Source organism: Martes martes (assembly GCF_963455335.1).
Source record: "Martes martes genome assembly, chromosome: 7".
NCBI lineage: Eukaryota > Metazoa > Chordata > Mammalia > Carnivora > Mustelidae > Martes > Martes martes.
Genome location: NC_137894.1, coordinates 61,347,822 through 61,365,613, shown reverse-complemented (window position 1 = coordinate 61,365,613; position 17,792 = coordinate 61,347,822). Strand labels below are relative to the sequence as shown.

Genomic DNA, 17,792 nt, shown 5'->3' with positions numbered 1-17,792 from the left:
GGTTTCCCTCAAGCCGATTGCCCCAAAAAGGTCCGTTCTGACCATCAGAGATCCATGTGAGGGTGGGACAATGTCGAGGTAGGTGAGACGATCCCTGCCCCTCGTTTCTGGATCTCTTGGGGTCTTCAAAAAAAGAAACAGGGACAGATGGAGGCTGTCCTGAGCCCACCCAGAGCTGACTCTTCCCAGCAGAGAAAGGAAGTGAGAAAAGAGGTTAGATGAAACATATAGGTCAAACCTCCTTTCTGTATATCCCCTCACTTCCTCCAGACCCACCAAGAACATGATACTCAAGAAATCAAGAGTCACAGCATCCAGGGAGGGAATCTGGAAGAGGCCAGAAGCAAGTCCTGCTCAGACACGACTCAGCCTAAGGGGGCAGGGGAAGCTCTTCCATTTTCAGAAATCCCCAAGGGGCAGCCCCAAGAATGCTTGGCAGAGGGTAGGATCTCCAATGCCCAGGGAGCCCTAGACCGTTTCTCTGTGGCTTCACATGAGCTCTGGGAGGTGCAAATCGTGAGCCTTTTCAAGTTCAGGGATGTGGATGGAGCCTGAGCTTTTTGGCACTTAGCCTCTTCCACATCTCAGTCCTTACATGACCCAGACCACGCTGAACAGAAAGGGATAGGGCAGGTGATCCACACGTCCCTCACGTGTAGACCTGGGAAACCACCTGAAACGACTCCATTGGCATTACTTATGCACACCTCCACTGGCAGTCTGTCCCAAAGGATCATCACGACACACACAAAGACGTATCTCATAAGATGTTCACAATAGCATTCAAGATGGGATCGGGAGGGAGACAAACCATAAGAGACTCTTAACCTCACAAAACAAACTGAAGGTTGCTGAGAGTGGGAGGGTAGGGAGAGGATGGCTGGGTTATGGACATTGGGGAAGGTATGTGCTATGGTGAGTGCTGTGAAGTGTGTAAGCCTGACGATTCACAGACCTGTACCCCTGAAACAAATAATACATTATATGTTAATAAAAATAATTAAAAAATAATAGCCAATACAAGAAAGGGAAACAATCCCATTTTCCAATAATAGGGTATGGGGTTAATAAACTATAACTTATTGGTATGTTGGCATACTGTGCGGCCACTAAAAAATGTCTTAGGAGACACATTAACAATATAATTCATATTGGCACATTAAGAACATAAGGCTAACTGAACAAAGCCTAACCGCAAAGAGGTACATAGACTATGAGATTTTAAAAATAAACATTTAGATGAACTGTATGCAAAGAAAAATCCTAGATGGATGTTTACTAAATACTTAAGAGTTACTACCTTTAGATGGGAGAGAATGTAGGTTAATTTTTCCTCTGTTCTTTTCTGTACGGCTCAGTCAGCAGTCTTCAGTGAACATGCATTATTCCGAAAGTACTTGAATATAAGCTCCATGAGGGAAGAGACTGTTCTAGTGAACAAAAACTATTTTGTTTGTTTACTAGAAGAGTGTCTGGCACTCACTAGGAGCTCAATAAATATGTGTTGAATGAACAAATGAATGAATTAGAAGAAGAGAAGTATTTTAAAATACGTGAAGTCTCTCTTGTATTTCTACTTGTTAATTTGTTATCAGAGAAACTGCCAGGACCGCAGGATAGGAAGGAGCTCCCACAGACATTCCCTCCAAATCCGGTCTCTCCCACCTTCTTCAGGAGCCTTGGAGAGGGCAAGATATTCCAACCCAGACCCTTGGGAGGCCCATGCAGAGGTCAGTGTGCGAGGCACTGTCTGTTGAGGGGAGTCTAACACCAGGAGGCCCCGGTCATGCATGTCGGAGGGGTGGTCAGTCCCGACAATTGGAGGTGTACACACCCGGGTCGGTCTGTCCTCTGAGCCTCTGGGGAGGAGGTCTGAGTCCCTGAGCTGCGAGTTATCCATATTCCTCACCATCCGTGCAATCAACTCCCCCATTTTCAGTCCAGAAGGAGAGGTTCCATAGGTCATGTTTGTGCCATCCTGAGGCCCAGTGGGGACAGGGACAGTCCAGGAGAAGGAGCGAGAGCAAACAAGGGAGGGCGACAGAAAGGGAAGGAGACAGAATGAAGGAAGGGGACAGACAAGGAAAAGAGGAGAGATAAACGGTGTGAATGGAGACAAGATGGAGAAAAGTGATACAGAAAGAAAATGTTCATCTATGGGTGCTTAAGGCTAGCTGATCTTCCCATGCTTTTGGACCCATCTGGAGTATGGGGAAAGGAAGGAAATTCAGGAATTCTGTTTGCGCCCCTTCCTCAGCGATGGAAAGTGCCAAGACTATTACGCACTAAACTGGCCCCAGGGTAGGTGTGTCTCCTGGCCAGAAGGCCTGGCCAGTCTACCATCTCCTTCCCCTTGGCCCCAGTCTCGGTTCACACCACTCCACTGCACTGAGACGGTGCCTGCTGGCCAAGCTTCTCCCAGGTGACAACACAAAGCTCACGTCCCAAAGCTCAGTGACTAGGAGGCTGTCTTAGGGAATGGTGGGCTCTGGTCCAGAACCATGTATGTGGTCAGCTTAATTGGGCCATGCTGGGGCTGAGCAGCACTGACTGCAGGAAGCCCATGCTGACACAAGCCTCTGGACCCATTTCTACCTCAAGTCCCGGGCTTGAAATGTCTTTGCCCCCTGTCTTTGGTGAAAATCCCCAGAGACACTTCTTCCCTGAGAAATTTTCAAAGTTGAGAGCCAGTTCCTGCTTCCTAAAACAAAACATCCACCCGGTCCCAGAGGAAAGCCCTACTCTGCTCTACATCACATGACTGGCTTCCTGCATCTTGGCTGCTCCCCACCCTGCACCCCACACCCCAGACTTACATCAATGGAGCAGCCCATGAGGGAGCCTCTCTCGATGGCTTTCTTCATGATCTTGTACATGTCTCTGGGAGCATCCTTGATCTCAAAAAACTCGGTCACCCCTCCTGTGAAGTCCTCCATGGCCTCTGTAGTGTTCCCACCTTTCAGAGCCTCATAGGAACCGTGAAGCCTTGGAGAGAGAATGAAGACCAGTCCCAGGTCACAGCGTTTCAGGAGACATGACCCGGGAGCCATGCCACCAGGACTTTACTCTCAGGTCCTGTGCTGTCTTCTTGTCTAATTCCCCAACAACTCTGTAAGCTAATGGGATAAATACTGTGATTCCCTTTCTTCACGTTGTAGAAACTGTGCTCCAAAGGCTAAGTGGCTTACCCAAGGCACCAGAGACCCAGAAGCACTGGGACTGGAACCCACAGCTATTCCCACTTCCTGGTAGTTCTCTTTCCACCATATTCTAAACCCTAAGGAAGGGTTCCATTAGATCCATTAGTAATAGCTGGGGTGGAGCTTCCAAGGTGAGAGCAACATGACTTTATTCATATACTACAAGATCAGGAGGTTGAGCCAAGCCAGACCCTGGGATGTGAGCTTCAGAGATACAATGCTCAGATCCAAGACTTGCAACACCAACCTTTAATTCTGAAGGCAGAATTAAAGTGCTCATGATAGGAGGCTGAATCTAAAGATCTTCTATACATGACTTCATTCTATCCTTAAATATAACATGTTTAGTTACAGCCATTGCTGCCTGGACCCGATCGTCTCGGACTCTGGGTCACAGTTGAACACACACAACACACACACACACACACACACACACACACACACACACACACACAATGCCTCCTCTTGTGACAAGACTTTGGGCTGGGTTTTACAGCCGCCCCACCCCCCACCTCTAGTCCTGCCTCACATCCTTGAGCATTGCCTTACTTAGCATAAGCCTTCTCCAGCAAAGCACTCCAGAATTCATTGCGGTGGTTGGATTTGGTGAAAACCAGTTGGTTGTTGTAAGTTGGCAGGCAGTCATCAATAACCACATCCACCCAGTCTCCGTAGCGCCAGAACTACACAAAAGCATCAAGGAGAGTGGCACATCGTCAGATCACCTTTGGGAAAAGTATCTCTACTCCAATGTTCCCTTGAGTCTCTTTGGCAAGCAGCCCCATTCCTTCTGTTTAGCCTCTTGGTGCTTGTCCATACTCTTGGGTTTAGGGTGTGTGCATCCTTCTCTAACTGGACTGTGAGATTCTTGAGAGCAGAAAGTGGGCTACATACCGCTTTATCTCTTCCACACAGTTCAGCCCAGTCCTGGGGATGGTAGGTGCTCCATGCATATCTGAGGACTTGAGATTTTCATTCTCCTGCTCTCCTGGGTCTACGTATTATAGTTTAGGTATCTTAGCTGACTTTAATGTGCAGTCAGGGTTCAGAACTACTGGTCTAGGTGAAGGTGACATATTGATTATAGATTTCTTGATGACACACAAGGTAGAAATTGCTGCTCAAGAAGAAAGATTGACAGGGAAGAGGGAAGTGCCCCGGAATATACTCTGGCTATAACAGGAACATTGTCTAATAATTCCAGTTCTGGATGTTTTGTTTTTTCTTTTAAAGTTTTATTTATTTATTTGAGATAGATCACGAGCTGGAGGGAGAGGAAGAGAATCTGAAGCACACTCCATGCTGAGTGCAAAGACACGGGGCTCAATCTCATGGCCCTGAGATCATGACCTGAGCCGAAATCAAGAGTTGGTCACTTAACTGACTGAGCCGCCCAGGTGTTCCTGGATGTTGTTCTTTCTTGAACAAATCAATTTTAACTGAAGAAGGCCAAATAGGGTTTAATTTCCTTTAATGACATTTTCTCCCTTATTGAAAAGAGAGCAAAAATCCACCTGGTCTTTATATATACAGCCCTTGAGTCATAAGACCTTTTAAATATTAGAGGGAAACTGGCAGCTTGATGGTCCAGGAAGGAAACAAAAATGGGGTCCTGGCTGCTTTACCCATGCTCGGGGTGGGGGGGTGGGGAGGGGCAGCAGGACTGAACCTGATCAGAGGCGTTTTCTGAGGCCTTCAGTGCTGATGTATAAGATCAGGAGGAACGTCAAGGGATGCTCGGATTGGCTCTGGGCCATTAGGAGCTTCCGGGGCTGGAAACAGATCGATGCCTCAGAACCCCAGACTCTGCTAGATCCCAACATGTGGAACTCACTTCAGTTCTGGGTCAGCACCAGGTTTTGGCACTCTGACAGGACAATCTGGATCTAGAAAATTTCCAGTGGTTTAATTGAGTCTGGAAACGAAAGACTCATTTACAGGCTGAGCCAGAAGCCTGTGCCCAGACTGACCAGACTTTCCTTCCAGGGCCTAGAAAAGGTGAGTACAAGACTTCATACAGACCTGCCTTCAAGGGCAACAAGGAAAGGAGCCATAGTCAGGCAGGGCGCAGGGCTCTCCCTTTGTGAACTGACGGGCCCTACAAATTCCCAATGCTAGTATCTTAGGGACCTACTTGAGAAGGACTGTGGGTAACAACACAGCAGCCAGCAGCTAGAGGCAAAAATAGATCCACAGCCCAGCAAACAGGATGTCTTCCTGCCTTTCTGGGCCATAGCGGAAGGTGGGGGGTGGGAGGAGGGATGGGCTTAGGGGCAGAGTAAACAACTGCTTCCTCCCAGGCCTGAGGCCTTAAGGGATCACTGCCCACAGCCAAGGCTGCGAGGGTGGGTGGAAACTTTCCTGAAGCTGCTGGGAAGTCAAGGCCAGGAGGCTGGGGTAGGGGTGTGGGGGTGTGTGGATGGCAGCTGGCCCTCTCAACTACACTCCAGTTCCCTCACCTGGAAGTGGAAGATCCCTGCGTAGTTCTCGGTGAAACTCTGATCGTGGGGTATGACTCGGAAAAGCAGGCGCTCATTCAGGGTCAGGCAAGCAATAGCTGCGAGAAACCAGCAGTCCCCTGCAGGCAAGCACAGGGCAGAGGTCACCTCCAGGAAAGAGAAAGACCCGATTCCAGCTGACGTTTCTACATCTCCGCCAAATGAGTTCACTTAGTGTTCACTGTCCTGCTTCCAGAAGTGTCCACCCAGAGCAGCTGGCTACCAGTCCCTGGGCAATATGGTCAGGGTAACTTCTGACTTCTGACTGGTTTGCCTGAAGGTTGTAGGCAATTCCTCCATCTGTAATACAAGCTCACTTCCTTTTTGGACCTCAAGGAAGACAGAGCAGTAGGTCAACATTGGGTCATTCTTCCTAACACCTGTATGAAATCTTTGCAATGGGAGTGCATTTCCCCCCTCGGGGTGGAGCCTGGGCATCTGAGGGCCACCAGCCAAGCCCCCTGGTACTGGAAGGAAAGTCTGTTAGGCAGCTGCCCGGCAACAAGTTTATAGGTGGCATGAATATATTGCTCACAGTGGAAGGAGATGGGGACAATCTCTTATTCCCTGAACTTCCTTTCTGGCAGAGTATGGTATATAGTCATTTTGCTGTGTGTGTGTGTGTGTGTGTGAGAGAGAGAGAGAGAGAGAATGAGAGTGTGTGTGTGAGAGACAGCGAGCACCCAGGGGGTGCCTGGTACACTGACAGTCACAGAGATGCCCTCTAGGGAGGCTGGGCTAAGTTCCCCAAGGCCCTTGTTTTGCTGTGTGGACATGAAGGCATCCTTGAGCCTGCAGAGGGGAGACCAAGAATTGTCAGAAGCCGTCCTCCCCACCCTATCCTGCTCCCCCCCCAGGAGAAGCAAGCCTCCCCTTTGAAACATTTTCTGTTAGAAGGTCCAGACTATGAGCTCGCCCAGGGCTTTGTAGGCAGCCTTCCCCGAAGTGCAGGAACCCAGATACTGAAAACCTCTTCAACCTCTCTTTCTGGGGCCAAATAAGCCAAATTCGTTCCACTGGGTCTTGGATGCTCTTTCCCCTCAAGTTGTAAACTATGTCTGTTGATGTTGTCTCCAACTTTGCCTCACAGAGCTTTCCTGCGGTCCACACTGAAGAGACTACTTCATGAGAGGAAGGTCTGGTGGAAGAGCCAAGCTAACCACCGAGATAGAACCCTGGACGTGTACCCCCATGACAAATGTCATCTGTATGGAGACTCCTTTCATATGGAGCACTGCTGGGGCAATTTCAACAAGAGTTTGGGTTACAGGTGCATTTTCTGTGTGCAAACAGATTCCATACAGATTCCAGGGACGTGCTTGGCATGCAGACAGTTTCAGAGCTCTCTTTTAAGGGAGTGGGTACAGTTAGAAGCAAGGCTTTTTTCTTGCAGAGTGGGGTGTGCAAATGGCCTTGAGACTCTAGGGAGGCCTATCTCCCATGACATGAGGCAAAGAACTGATGAGGGATGTGGAAGGAACAGAAAGTAAATGAAGGCATCACCGGCACACAGATACAAGGGCATGAAGTAGTGTTCTAAAAATCTCCTCCCCCAAATGCTTTAAGACCAAAACCAGTTTACTGTCCCTTTACTTCCTGTAAAGGACTACACCTTTATTGTCCCTTTGCTGTAAAAGTTCCTCCTGTAAAGGGACCAAACCTAATCACCCCTTGATTGTTTGGCTGGAAAATGACCAGTGACCCCAGGGGACTTGCCTACCTAGATCTCCTTGACAGATGTCAGTTCTGTTGGCTCCACCAATGATAAATCGTGGGTTCTCACAAATTTCCTGTGAAACAGAAAGGAAATGACAGTAGTAGGAGCTATTGTTTAGTGAGGCCCATTACGTAAGGTTGTACTGACATCCCACATCAGAACCATTGTGTACACCACTCAGATAAGCCCCCAGAAACAGCCTGTGAATTGGACTCCATCATTCTTATTTTTCAGATAAGGAAACCAGGCCTCAGAGAGGTTAAGGAACTTGCCCAAGGACACACAGCTAGTAAGTGGTGGAAGCCAGAAACATGCCTCCTTTTCCCACTGTTCTACATTGTTCCCACACACTGACATACAATCTGTGTAAGGATATACCTTGAGAGGGCAGTGTCATTACTGCCACATTTTTGGAAGGGACAACAGAAAGCATGGCTGTTGCTTTTTCTTTCTTTCTTTCTTTCTTTTTTTTTCTTCTATGCCAGGAAAATAAGTGCAGGAAGGAAAATAAAGACCTTTCTGGTCAAGAAGTGGTAACATAGCTATTTAGAGTCAGCATATATCCCAGGGTCTATAGGACTCGAGAGCTGGAGAGAGCAGAGTAAATTTGGTGTGGGCTTTGCAGGTCTCTTGGTCAGTTGAGGGTACATTTCTTTTAAGTCGTCACCACACCCAGTGTGGAGCCCAACTCAGGGCTTGAACTCACGACTCTGAGAGATCAAGCCCTGAGCTGGGATCAGAGCGCCCCAAGGGTACATTTCTTTACTCAAGCTAACCCAGTAGGCACCCCTGCCCGCAGTTTCCGGTTACTACAGATTATGTGCAGTCCACAAGCGACCAACAGAGGGCGCTCTTGTTTCTCCTTCTATGTCTTACGCTTTGTTTTTTAACTTGGAAATTCTTGAAATAATTGTAGATTCTTTGTTTTGGTTTTAACACCATTTTTTTTTGTTTGTTTGTTTGAAGAAGCTTGAAGAGTTTGAAGTTTGAAGAGTTTGAAGAAGTATTGCTATCTCTGTGACCCAGCCCTCCCTCTCTCTGTCTCTCCTTGTGTGTGTGTGCGTGTCTCTCTCCCCACGCCCGTCCCCATCATGACAACTCCATATACCCGAGTGAGGAGTGAGTTGAAGCTCCCTGTGCTCGGGGATCTCTCCCTCCTACTGGATGGAATGTCTTGCTTAGATCACACCACATGCACCTCCCGTCTGAAACTTAAAACACTGGAAGGATAAACCCCAAACAAGAATTCCTAAAAAGGTTACCTGTAGGGAGAAGGAGGGAATAAGGCGGTGGGAATAGTGATGGAAGTAAAACTGAATATAACTGAAAAGAGTTTTGACTTAGGAACCGAGTAAATTTGCACGTAATGAAAAGCCAAGCTCTGCCTGGCTAGCTCAGTCTGTAGAGCGTTGCTACTCTTGATCTCAGGATGGTGACTTCAAGCCCCATGTCGGGCATGGAACTCTACTTAAAAAAAATTAAAAGCCAAAATTGAAGGAAAGGAAATTAAAAAAAAAAAAACAGTCTGTAAAAGCTGAAAGCAAACTGAAGCAAAGGAGCCTAACTGCATATCAAGTTGGTGACATAACCATGCACATAAAAAGAATTCTTTCAAATGACTTAAAATCTAGTATTTTGACTCTTTATTCCTTTTGGGATATATCCTAATGTCAAAACCCAAGCCATAAAGAAATATGAGTCATAAGAAATAATAATAATAATAATGTCATTATTTCAAAACATTGACATGTATGCTATATGATAAATAAGAATTTATATTAATATCATTAGGTACCAAGATTTTTTTTACCATAAAAGAAAATATGTAATATCAAATAATTTAAGTAACAATTCTGCAATGTTAGAGTTGAATTAGATATATAAATATAACTCATGATTTATTTTTTCCCCTAAGAAAATATTTCCTATCTCTCTGCATTAAAAACTAAACAACCCCCCACCAAAAAAATCCCCCCCCAAAATTAGAAGCAGTAACGATCTGGTAATAAAGAGAACATCACATCCAGATTTGGGGGCGGGGTTGTTGTTTTTAAGATTTTGTTATTATTTTTTAAGTAGTGTCCTTGCCCAGTGTGGGGGTAGAGCCCACAACCCTGAGATCAGGAGTCACATGCTTTACTGACTGAGCCAGCCAGGTGTCCCCAGACTGTGGTTTTTAAAAACCATTTCCCGGGGCGCCTGGGTGGCTCAGTGGGTTAAAGCCTCTGCCTTCATTCAGCTCAGGTCATGATTCTAGGGTCCTGGGATGGAGCCCCACATCCGGCTCTCTGCTCAGCAGGGAGCCTGCTTCCCTTCTTCTCTCTCTGCCTGCCTCTCTGACTACTTGTGATCTCTGTCAAATAAGTAAATAAAATCTTTAAAAAAAAATAAAAATAAAAACCATTTCCCACAAAGAAAAGATAAAACTCATTATTCCAGACAAGACTCCTTCCTCTCTCTCTCTCTCTCTCTTTTTTCAAACATTTTATGTACTTGAGAGAAAGCGTGCCCATGCGGTGGGGTTGGGGAGGGGCTGAGGGAGAAGGAGAAGCAGACACCCCACTGAGCTGGGAGCCAGAGGCTCGACTGGATCCCAGGATCCCAGGATCATGACCTGAGGCAGATACTTAACCAACTGAGTTGCCCAGGTGTCCCAAGACTCCTTCCTCTTAAATTAAAAGAAGCCAAGTAAGGTATAGCAGACATGTTTTTTTGGTCTCCCCAGTATTTTGCTTCCTTGGAAAATACTCCCTTCTTCCAGGATTGTACCTCACCTTTTCACTGGGGAACAGGTCCATAGTCAAATGGACCTTCTGGTGAGCTTTCAACTTCACCCAGCTCTAGCTAAATAGTTGGGGCAATTAGTGAATGACAGTGACTGGGTCAGGGATGGGCACGTGATCAAATCTGGGCCAATGAGGTAGGCTAAGGCTTTTGTTCTAAGTATAGAGAAAAAAAAATACAGTTGGCCCTTGATCTACCCTGGGACGGGAGGCATCGGCCCCTGCACAATCAAAAATCCACATATCACTTTTGACTCCCTAAAAGCTTAATACCAGTAGCCTACTTTTGATTGGAAGCCTTACCAATAACCTAAACAGTCGCTTAACACACATTTTGTATATTATATGTATTCTGTACTGTATTCTAACCATAACATAAGACAAGATGAAAATATTAAGAAAATCATAAGGGAGAGAAAATACATTTAAAGTGCTGTACTGGATTTATATATTTTTTAAAAATCCGTGTATAAGTGGACCTGTGCGGTAGAAACTAGGGTCAACTGTGCATTCTTCTGCTAGAGTTGCTAAACTGACAGAATGTCAGCCTGAAGCTGCCAAGTGGCACATCTGCCCTGTGCAAAATTAGTCTGCTTGAGCATAGAACCAACTCAGAGGGAACAGATGGGGATGAGGGAGAGGAAGGAGGTGATGACAGATAGATAAACAGATGATAGGTCTACAGATAGATGCTATTAGGGACTGTGTCTTGATGACAAGGTTTGAGGGCTGGATTTAGGTGTGTCTGAATCCAACATCACCCTTGAACATTCAAATTCTATGAGATTTTTTTTTCTCTTTGGTTAAGCTAGTTTGAGTTGGGCCTCTCCTACTTGCCAGCTGAAACCCTTGACTAATGGATGTTCTGCCCCCGTTATAAGGACTGTATTATATAGTGACTCAAACACCAGACTTGTAACTACATTTTTTAGTAGTTACAGGTATAGCTTCCTCTCCTTGGGACTATACATTCAGAGGCTGGCTTCACCAATTCCAGGCTGGCTACTTGAAAAGGCAGCAGCAACTACTAACTACTCTGGTAGTTCATCATCTGTTTGGAGGTCCAGGTATCAGAATGGAGTTACATTTTTTTACAGTAGTAGATTCCCCAATATACCACATTTACCTTCAACACTACCTTAGCTACGGTTCACCAAACGTGAATTGAGCCCCCAAGTATGTACAGAGCTGGGGGAATTAAGGATACAATACAAATGGGAGATCATCCAGCCTGCCCTCCGGGGAAACCCATAGCCTAGGGGATCTTAACTGTTTGTCCTCATAAAAGATGTCTGTTCTGTGAGGATCAGTTGCCAAGCTTATTGAAGGTTAATTCATATACAAGCTTTGGTTTGGCTAAATACCCTCTCCCTACCACCTACTTCTTCCTCTCTCCTTACTTAAAAACACTGCATAAATATCCCCCAGAGGGTTTAAGACCTGCCTATGTTGGCTGATAGGAACAACAGGTAAATTGTCCCAGCTCTGTTATTTTAGCTTGGGGACCGAAGATTTCTAGCTCTCCCTTTGGTTATAATTTAGCCTGGAGACTGAATCTGTCAATGATGGAGTCCCAGCAATGAGCAAAAGATGACCATTTTCTCCGTTCTTGGGTACCATGGTTCGCACAGTGACTCCAAACTTATTGTTTACCTCCATTGGTAAAATATTTTGAACCTGCAACCCTATGTAAGTATTCTTACTGGTTTTAAGTTATATATGTGTACATTGATTGTCCTAACATATACTGTGCATTATAAAAGAAATAGAAACATAAACTTAAAAGGGTGGGCTAAAATAGATATATGTGGACTTCTGGTTTAGTTCCAACATGTGAAGAGCTTGGAAGTCATTGCTCTTGTCCTCACCACAAGAAAAAGCTGAACAAACTGAAAATCAGCATCTTTGCTTGGACCCATCAGAGAACTGAGATTGCAGGGCAATCCACCACCCTGAAATATGAACACAAGTGAAACTAGAAATTTACAGCTGAGATGTGCTTATCTAGAGCAGAAGCTGCTGAAGCCATAAAGTGATGGTAACACTTAACTGGTATTTTGATGAATTTCTGGAGGCTGAGTGTGAACTAGCATGAGAGTGAGAAACTTCTTAAGGTCAAACTTGGAACAGTCCTCCTCACCCCACCCACACATTCATGGTTTTTACCGCCAAAAATCCCACCAAGATGCCCCTCTTTTCCAGAGTCTTATCTAAGTTGGGGGAAGGACACTGAGTCCCTTCCAGCCCCTCCAGCCTTCCTTTCTCACCTAAAAAGAGGGGTGGGGGAGAATGCTATACCAATGGGGAAATGTGTATGAAGGTCACATAGGCCCATTCAAAGATGGAGATTTAGTCATTAGATTACGAAACACTTCTCCTCCCCCCTTAACACCCCATCAACAGGGCTTCAGTATAATAACAGCCACTCAGAGCTGAAGAGCTTCAAGGTGCAAACACAGATGGGGAGGATTTAGGAAAGCCCAAAGGCAAGAGGAGGGTGGGGCAAGGGGCAAAACAAAAATACTAGAGGAATTTGAAGGTCTGGTCCCTGCAGTTATTGGAGGCATTAAACACCACACAACTCCTAGTCAGCCTAACATAAATCTTCACACCAAAGGCTTCTCCATCTCATTTCTTACTACCGCACACAACTTGTCTGGCTTTCAGCAAAAACTACAAAGGATGCCAAAAGGCAAACAAAAATAGTCTGAAGAGAGAAAGCAGAACTAGTGTAGGATACGACACAGATGTCGAAATTACCAGGCAGGAATCATTATTATAATAACGATGATGGGTATGTCAAGGAGTCTAATGGAAAAAGTAGATGACGTGCAAGAAAAGATGGGTTAATATAAGCAGGGAGATGGAAACACGAAGAAAGAATCAAAAGGAAATGATGTAAATAAAAAACACTATAACATATATTTCATCGGCTCATCCACAAACTGGGTAAAGACAAGGGGGCAAAAGCAGTAAGACTGAAGGCGAGACAAGAGGAACATCCCAAAGTGAAATGCAAAGGGAAAAATAATGGAAAATCCCAAAGCCCAAAAAACCAAAGCAGAACATTCAAAAACTGTGGGATAACTTCAAAAGGTGTAACACATACATAACAAAATACTAGAGGAAAAGAAAGAGCAGAAGAAATATCTGAAGTAACAGTGGCCACGAACTTTACAAAATTAATGACAGATACCAAACCACAGATTCAGGAAGCTCAAGGAACATCAAAGGGTTTAAGTGCCACCAAAATACAACAACACAAAACTGTACTTAGGCATATTGTATTCAAACTGCAGATAATCAGAGACCAAAAAAATGTTGAAAGAAGCCAAGAGGGGAAAAATACCTTTCCTATAGAGGAACAAAGATAATAATTACAGCAGACATCTCTTCAGAAGCCGTGCACACAAGAAAGACTGGATTGAAAATAATTAACTAATTAATTATTAAGTAAGCTCCACACTGGGGCTTGAACTCCTGATCCTGAGATCAAGACCTGAATTGAGATCAGGAGTAGGATGCTTAACTGACTGAGCCACCCAGCTGACCCTGGATTGAAATATTTAAATTGGTGAAAGAAAAATCCACCAAACTTGAATTCTATATGTAAGAAATTATCTTACAAAACTGAGGGAGAGGAGCACCACCCAGGTGGCTCAGTGGGTTAAGCCTCTGCCTTCAGCTCAGGTCATGATCTCAGGGTCCTGGGATGGAGCCCCACATCTGGCTCTTTGCTCAGCGGGGAGCCTGCTTCCTCCTCTCTCTCTGCCTGCCTCTCTGCCTACTTGTGCTCTCTGTCTGTCAAATAAATAAATAAAATCTTAAAAAAAAAATACTGAAGGGGAAATAAATACTTTCTCAGACAAGCTAAACCAGAGAGAATTCATTGCCAATGGACTTGTCTTGCAAGACATGTTAAAAGAAGTGTTTCAGGGAGAAGGAAAATGATAGAGGTAAGAAACCTGGACCTACATAAAGAAAGGAAGAAAGAGCCTCAGAGAAGGAATAAATGAAGGTAGAATAAAACTTGTATTTTTCTTATTCTTAATCTAAAGATAACTTTATTTAAAGTAATAATAATAACAACAACAGTGTGTAGAGTAATGATAGCATATGCATAGGTGAAATGAATGAAGGGAAGCCAGGGAGGAACTGGGCATTTTCTATGATAAAGTGTTACACTGCATATACAATGGCATAGTGTTATTTGAAGGTGGAATTAGATTAGTTGTACATGTATATTGGAAACTATAGCATAACCACTAACATTAAAACAAGTATAATCGATACACTTAAGAGAGGAGATAAAATGGAATCATGTAGAACATTAAATTACTAAAAAGGGGGGTGCCCGGGTGGCTCAGTGGGTTAAAGTCTCTGCCTTCAGCTCAGGTCATGATCTCAGGGTCCTGGGATCGAGCCCCGCATCGGGCTCTCTGCTCAGCAGGAAGCCTGCTTCCCCCTCTCTCTCTCTGCCTGCCTCTCTGCCTACTTGTGATCTCTGTCTGTCAAATAAATAAATAAAATCTTTAAAATAAAAATTACTAAAAAAGGCAGAAGAGGGGGGAGAGGAGAAGCAAAGAACAACTGTAACAAGTAGAAAACAGTTGCAAACATGGTAGATAGGAATCTAGCTGTATCATAATCACTTAAATATGAATGGTCTAAATCCACCAATGAAAAGATAGAGATTGTGAGCGTGGATAGAGAAGAGGCCTGTCTGTATGTTGTCTACAAGAAACTCCCTTTAAGTGTAAAGCCTTGGGGAGCTAGAGAAGGGTATGCCATGCTAGCACTCATCAAAGGGAAACTGGAGTAGCTGGATTAATTTCAGATGAAGCCGACTTCATAACAAAGAATATTAGAGATAAAGAGGTGTATCACATAATGAGAAAGGAAGCAATTCTCCAAGAAAACACATAATCCTAAATGTGGATGCATCACATTGCTTTGTGAGAAGTCTGGCCGGTCAGCAGGGACCTTCCTGTTTAAACAGAAGCGGCGCATCCCTAAGGAGACAGCCTCAGGCGCAAGGTTCACAACGGAACTCTAGCCTCCCACAACCCCCTGTTTCTTAACGGTTCACCACCTTCCATGGAACTCTCGAACTATGAGCCTCAGGGCTCATAGCCACTCCACTTTCCCCTCCCCAGAACTCCTGCTCTCAAGAAGACATGATGATCAATTACGCCATACTATTTTACTATGCATTAAAGCCAAAGCGTTTGCTCTCTTAAAAATACTCACAGGCTCCAAGACCTCTAGACCGTTATAGTAACCTCTCGTTCAGGAATAGAAAATAACATCTCCAGTTTCAGGAAGAAGCAGAAAAGCATTCTGGGGGGACATGGGTCAGAGAACCTTGATGAATCCCTCACTCAGGTCGAGAACCCACGGCTTCAAGGCTCTGGACCACCTGATCTCCTGTCCCCAAGAACTGAGTCCTGAAGCCCGGTCCCTCTCATCCCTACCTTTGGCCTTTTCCAGGTGATGGCCTTCATCTTGGTTTTCTGGCTCAGCTCATGGGAGCCCAGGGCCTGAACCCCTGCTGGGAACACTCGGTCTTCAAAGAGGCACTTCTGAGCTAGGCACCGTCGTCTGAGAACCACAAAATCCTGCCCCTCAAACTTGAGGGGCTGTGTGACAGTGCCCTCTCCATTTCTCCTGTCCCGCTCCCTGATCACGCGGTCACAGAAGAACCCTGGCAGCAGGTAGGGCATGGTGACCGCTCAGGGAGTAGAGCTGGGCCTTCACTGTGGCCTCTCTCCCCCTGCACCCTCCGTCCAGGCCTAATCCTCCCGTGAATGGGCCGAAGCCTATATAGCTCCTCCGCCCTCAGCAGCGCGATGCAAATGAACACAGCCCAGAGAAAGGCTGTGGTCAGAGTCAGCAGCTTTGGCTGGAGGCCCCTGAGCCCACGGTCAAGGGGCAACACCATGCCAGTGAGAGAGGGAGCCAGCAAAGGGAGTGAGAGAGCCAGGGACGGCCCCAGGACAGGCCACAATGGCTTGGAGACCTGTAGGCTACTTCCACCAGCCTTGCTGGGATTCTTTCTTTAAAAAGAAAAAATATAATTACCAAGAGGCTTACCCTGCCTCAGCAAAAGGCATTCATGCCTTTGACACGGGCGGCCAATGGGATATAGCATGGGGCCTTCGAAACATGCTGTATACACTAATCGTATACAGGCTGCTGAATGCATAGAAGGAATCTGCTCCAAGCCATTGTCCGAGGTTAATGAAGCCTTCATTCTCCTGATGTCCCTGCCCCATCCCCCCAAAGACCTTGACTGGCCATTCAGGGACTCTAATCTGTGGAGGGTGGGTAACTCGACTTCAAACGCAAGTCCCTGTTAGAGTGGGCCCCGTGGCAACAAGCAGGCTTCCACAGCTACAAGCTCAGGACCTTTGAGGCAGAAAACGCATTTGGGGAGGGAAGGCTTCATGTGTGTCAGAATTACGTTCACAAGAAAGCCCAGCTTTTTCAAAGTTTCACCGTGCTTCGATGGACAGCTTGAATGAAAGCTGGGAGGTGATGCGGGGGGACATTGGGGCCTGGCAGTCTCCCCCTAGGGGGACGCTGGCCCTGTCCCGTCACTGACTCCTGCCAGCCCACACCTATCCTGGGCTGGGTGGTCTTTGCACGACCTGCATCGGAATCACCCGGGATGCCAGTTTAAAATGCAGATTCCCAGGCTTCACCCTGGACCCAGGGATTCAAATATTCTTGGTAGGGGTCTGGGACTCTTCAGTTTGAAGAAGGATCCCAGGAGATTCTTATGTCCACTGGGGTTTGATCCATGACATTAGCATTACAGAGTAGCGTAATAGCTCAATATAATTTTGGGGTCAGTTCTTTTAAGAAATAAGTATATATATATATATTTTTTTAAGAAATAAGTATATTTAAAAAAAAAGAAATAAGTATATTTTTATTACATTTATATATGAACAAAGTTTTTAAAAAAAATCAAACAATACAAAAGGTACGTAGAGGAATAGCAGTCTCTTGCCCTGCAAATCCCTCTCCTCAGAGACAGCTGCTTTTAATTCTTTTGTTCTTTTAAGATTTTATTTATTTATTTATTTATTTAGAGAGTGAGAGTGGGGAAGGGGCAGAGAGAGAGAATCTTAAGTAGACTGTGCTGAGTGTGGAGCCCAACTTGGGGCTTGATCTTATGACCCCGAGCCAAAATCAGGAGTCAGACACTTAACTGAGTGAGCCACCAAGGCACCCCCACTTTTAATTCTTTTAGCAATTTTTCTGGTATTTACCTCTATATCTCTAAATAATATCTTCATATTATTACTTTTAATTTATTGTTATTATTTTTTAAGAGTCCAGTCTTTTTTTTTATTAAAATATTTTATTTATTTGACAGAGATCACGAGTAGGCAGAGAGGCAGGCAGAGAGAGAGGGGGGAAGCAGGATCCTTGCTGAGCAGAGAGCCGGGTGCAGGGCTCGATCCCAGGACCCTGAGACCATGACCTGAGCTAAAGGCAGAGGCTTTACCCACTGGGCCACCCAGGTGCCCCTAAGAGTTCAGGCTTTCATCATGGCTCTCTCTTTACTTTTTTAAAAAAAAGATTT

At 45.4% G+C, this 17,792-nt stretch overlaps 1 protein-coding gene across 2 annotated transcripts in view; it reads right to left on the bottom strand.

Moving 5' to 3' along the window:
* The window catches only part of CAPN3 (calpain 3), a 45,705-nt gene that overhangs the window by 17,176 nt on the left and 10,737 nt on the right, over window positions 1-17,792 (bottom strand). Inside the window, exons 2-6 of one of the 2 annotated variants that reach the window (XM_080808694.1) lie at window positions 7,419-7,488; window positions 5,660-5,778; window positions 3,750-3,883; window positions 2,817-2,985; window positions 1,835-1,978 (exon numbers count right to left, since the gene is read on the bottom strand). In XM_080808694.1, coding sequence (XP_080664820.1) covers window positions 1,835-1,978; window positions 2,817-2,985; window positions 3,750-3,883; window positions 5,660-5,778; window positions 7,419-7,488 — 636 coding nt within the window. Of the gene's footprint in view, window positions 1-1,834; window positions 1,979-2,816; window positions 2,986-3,749; window positions 3,884-5,659; window positions 5,779-7,418; window positions 7,489-17,792 lie in introns of those variants that run through there. The other variant, XM_080808693.1, reaches the window with a different exon arrangement.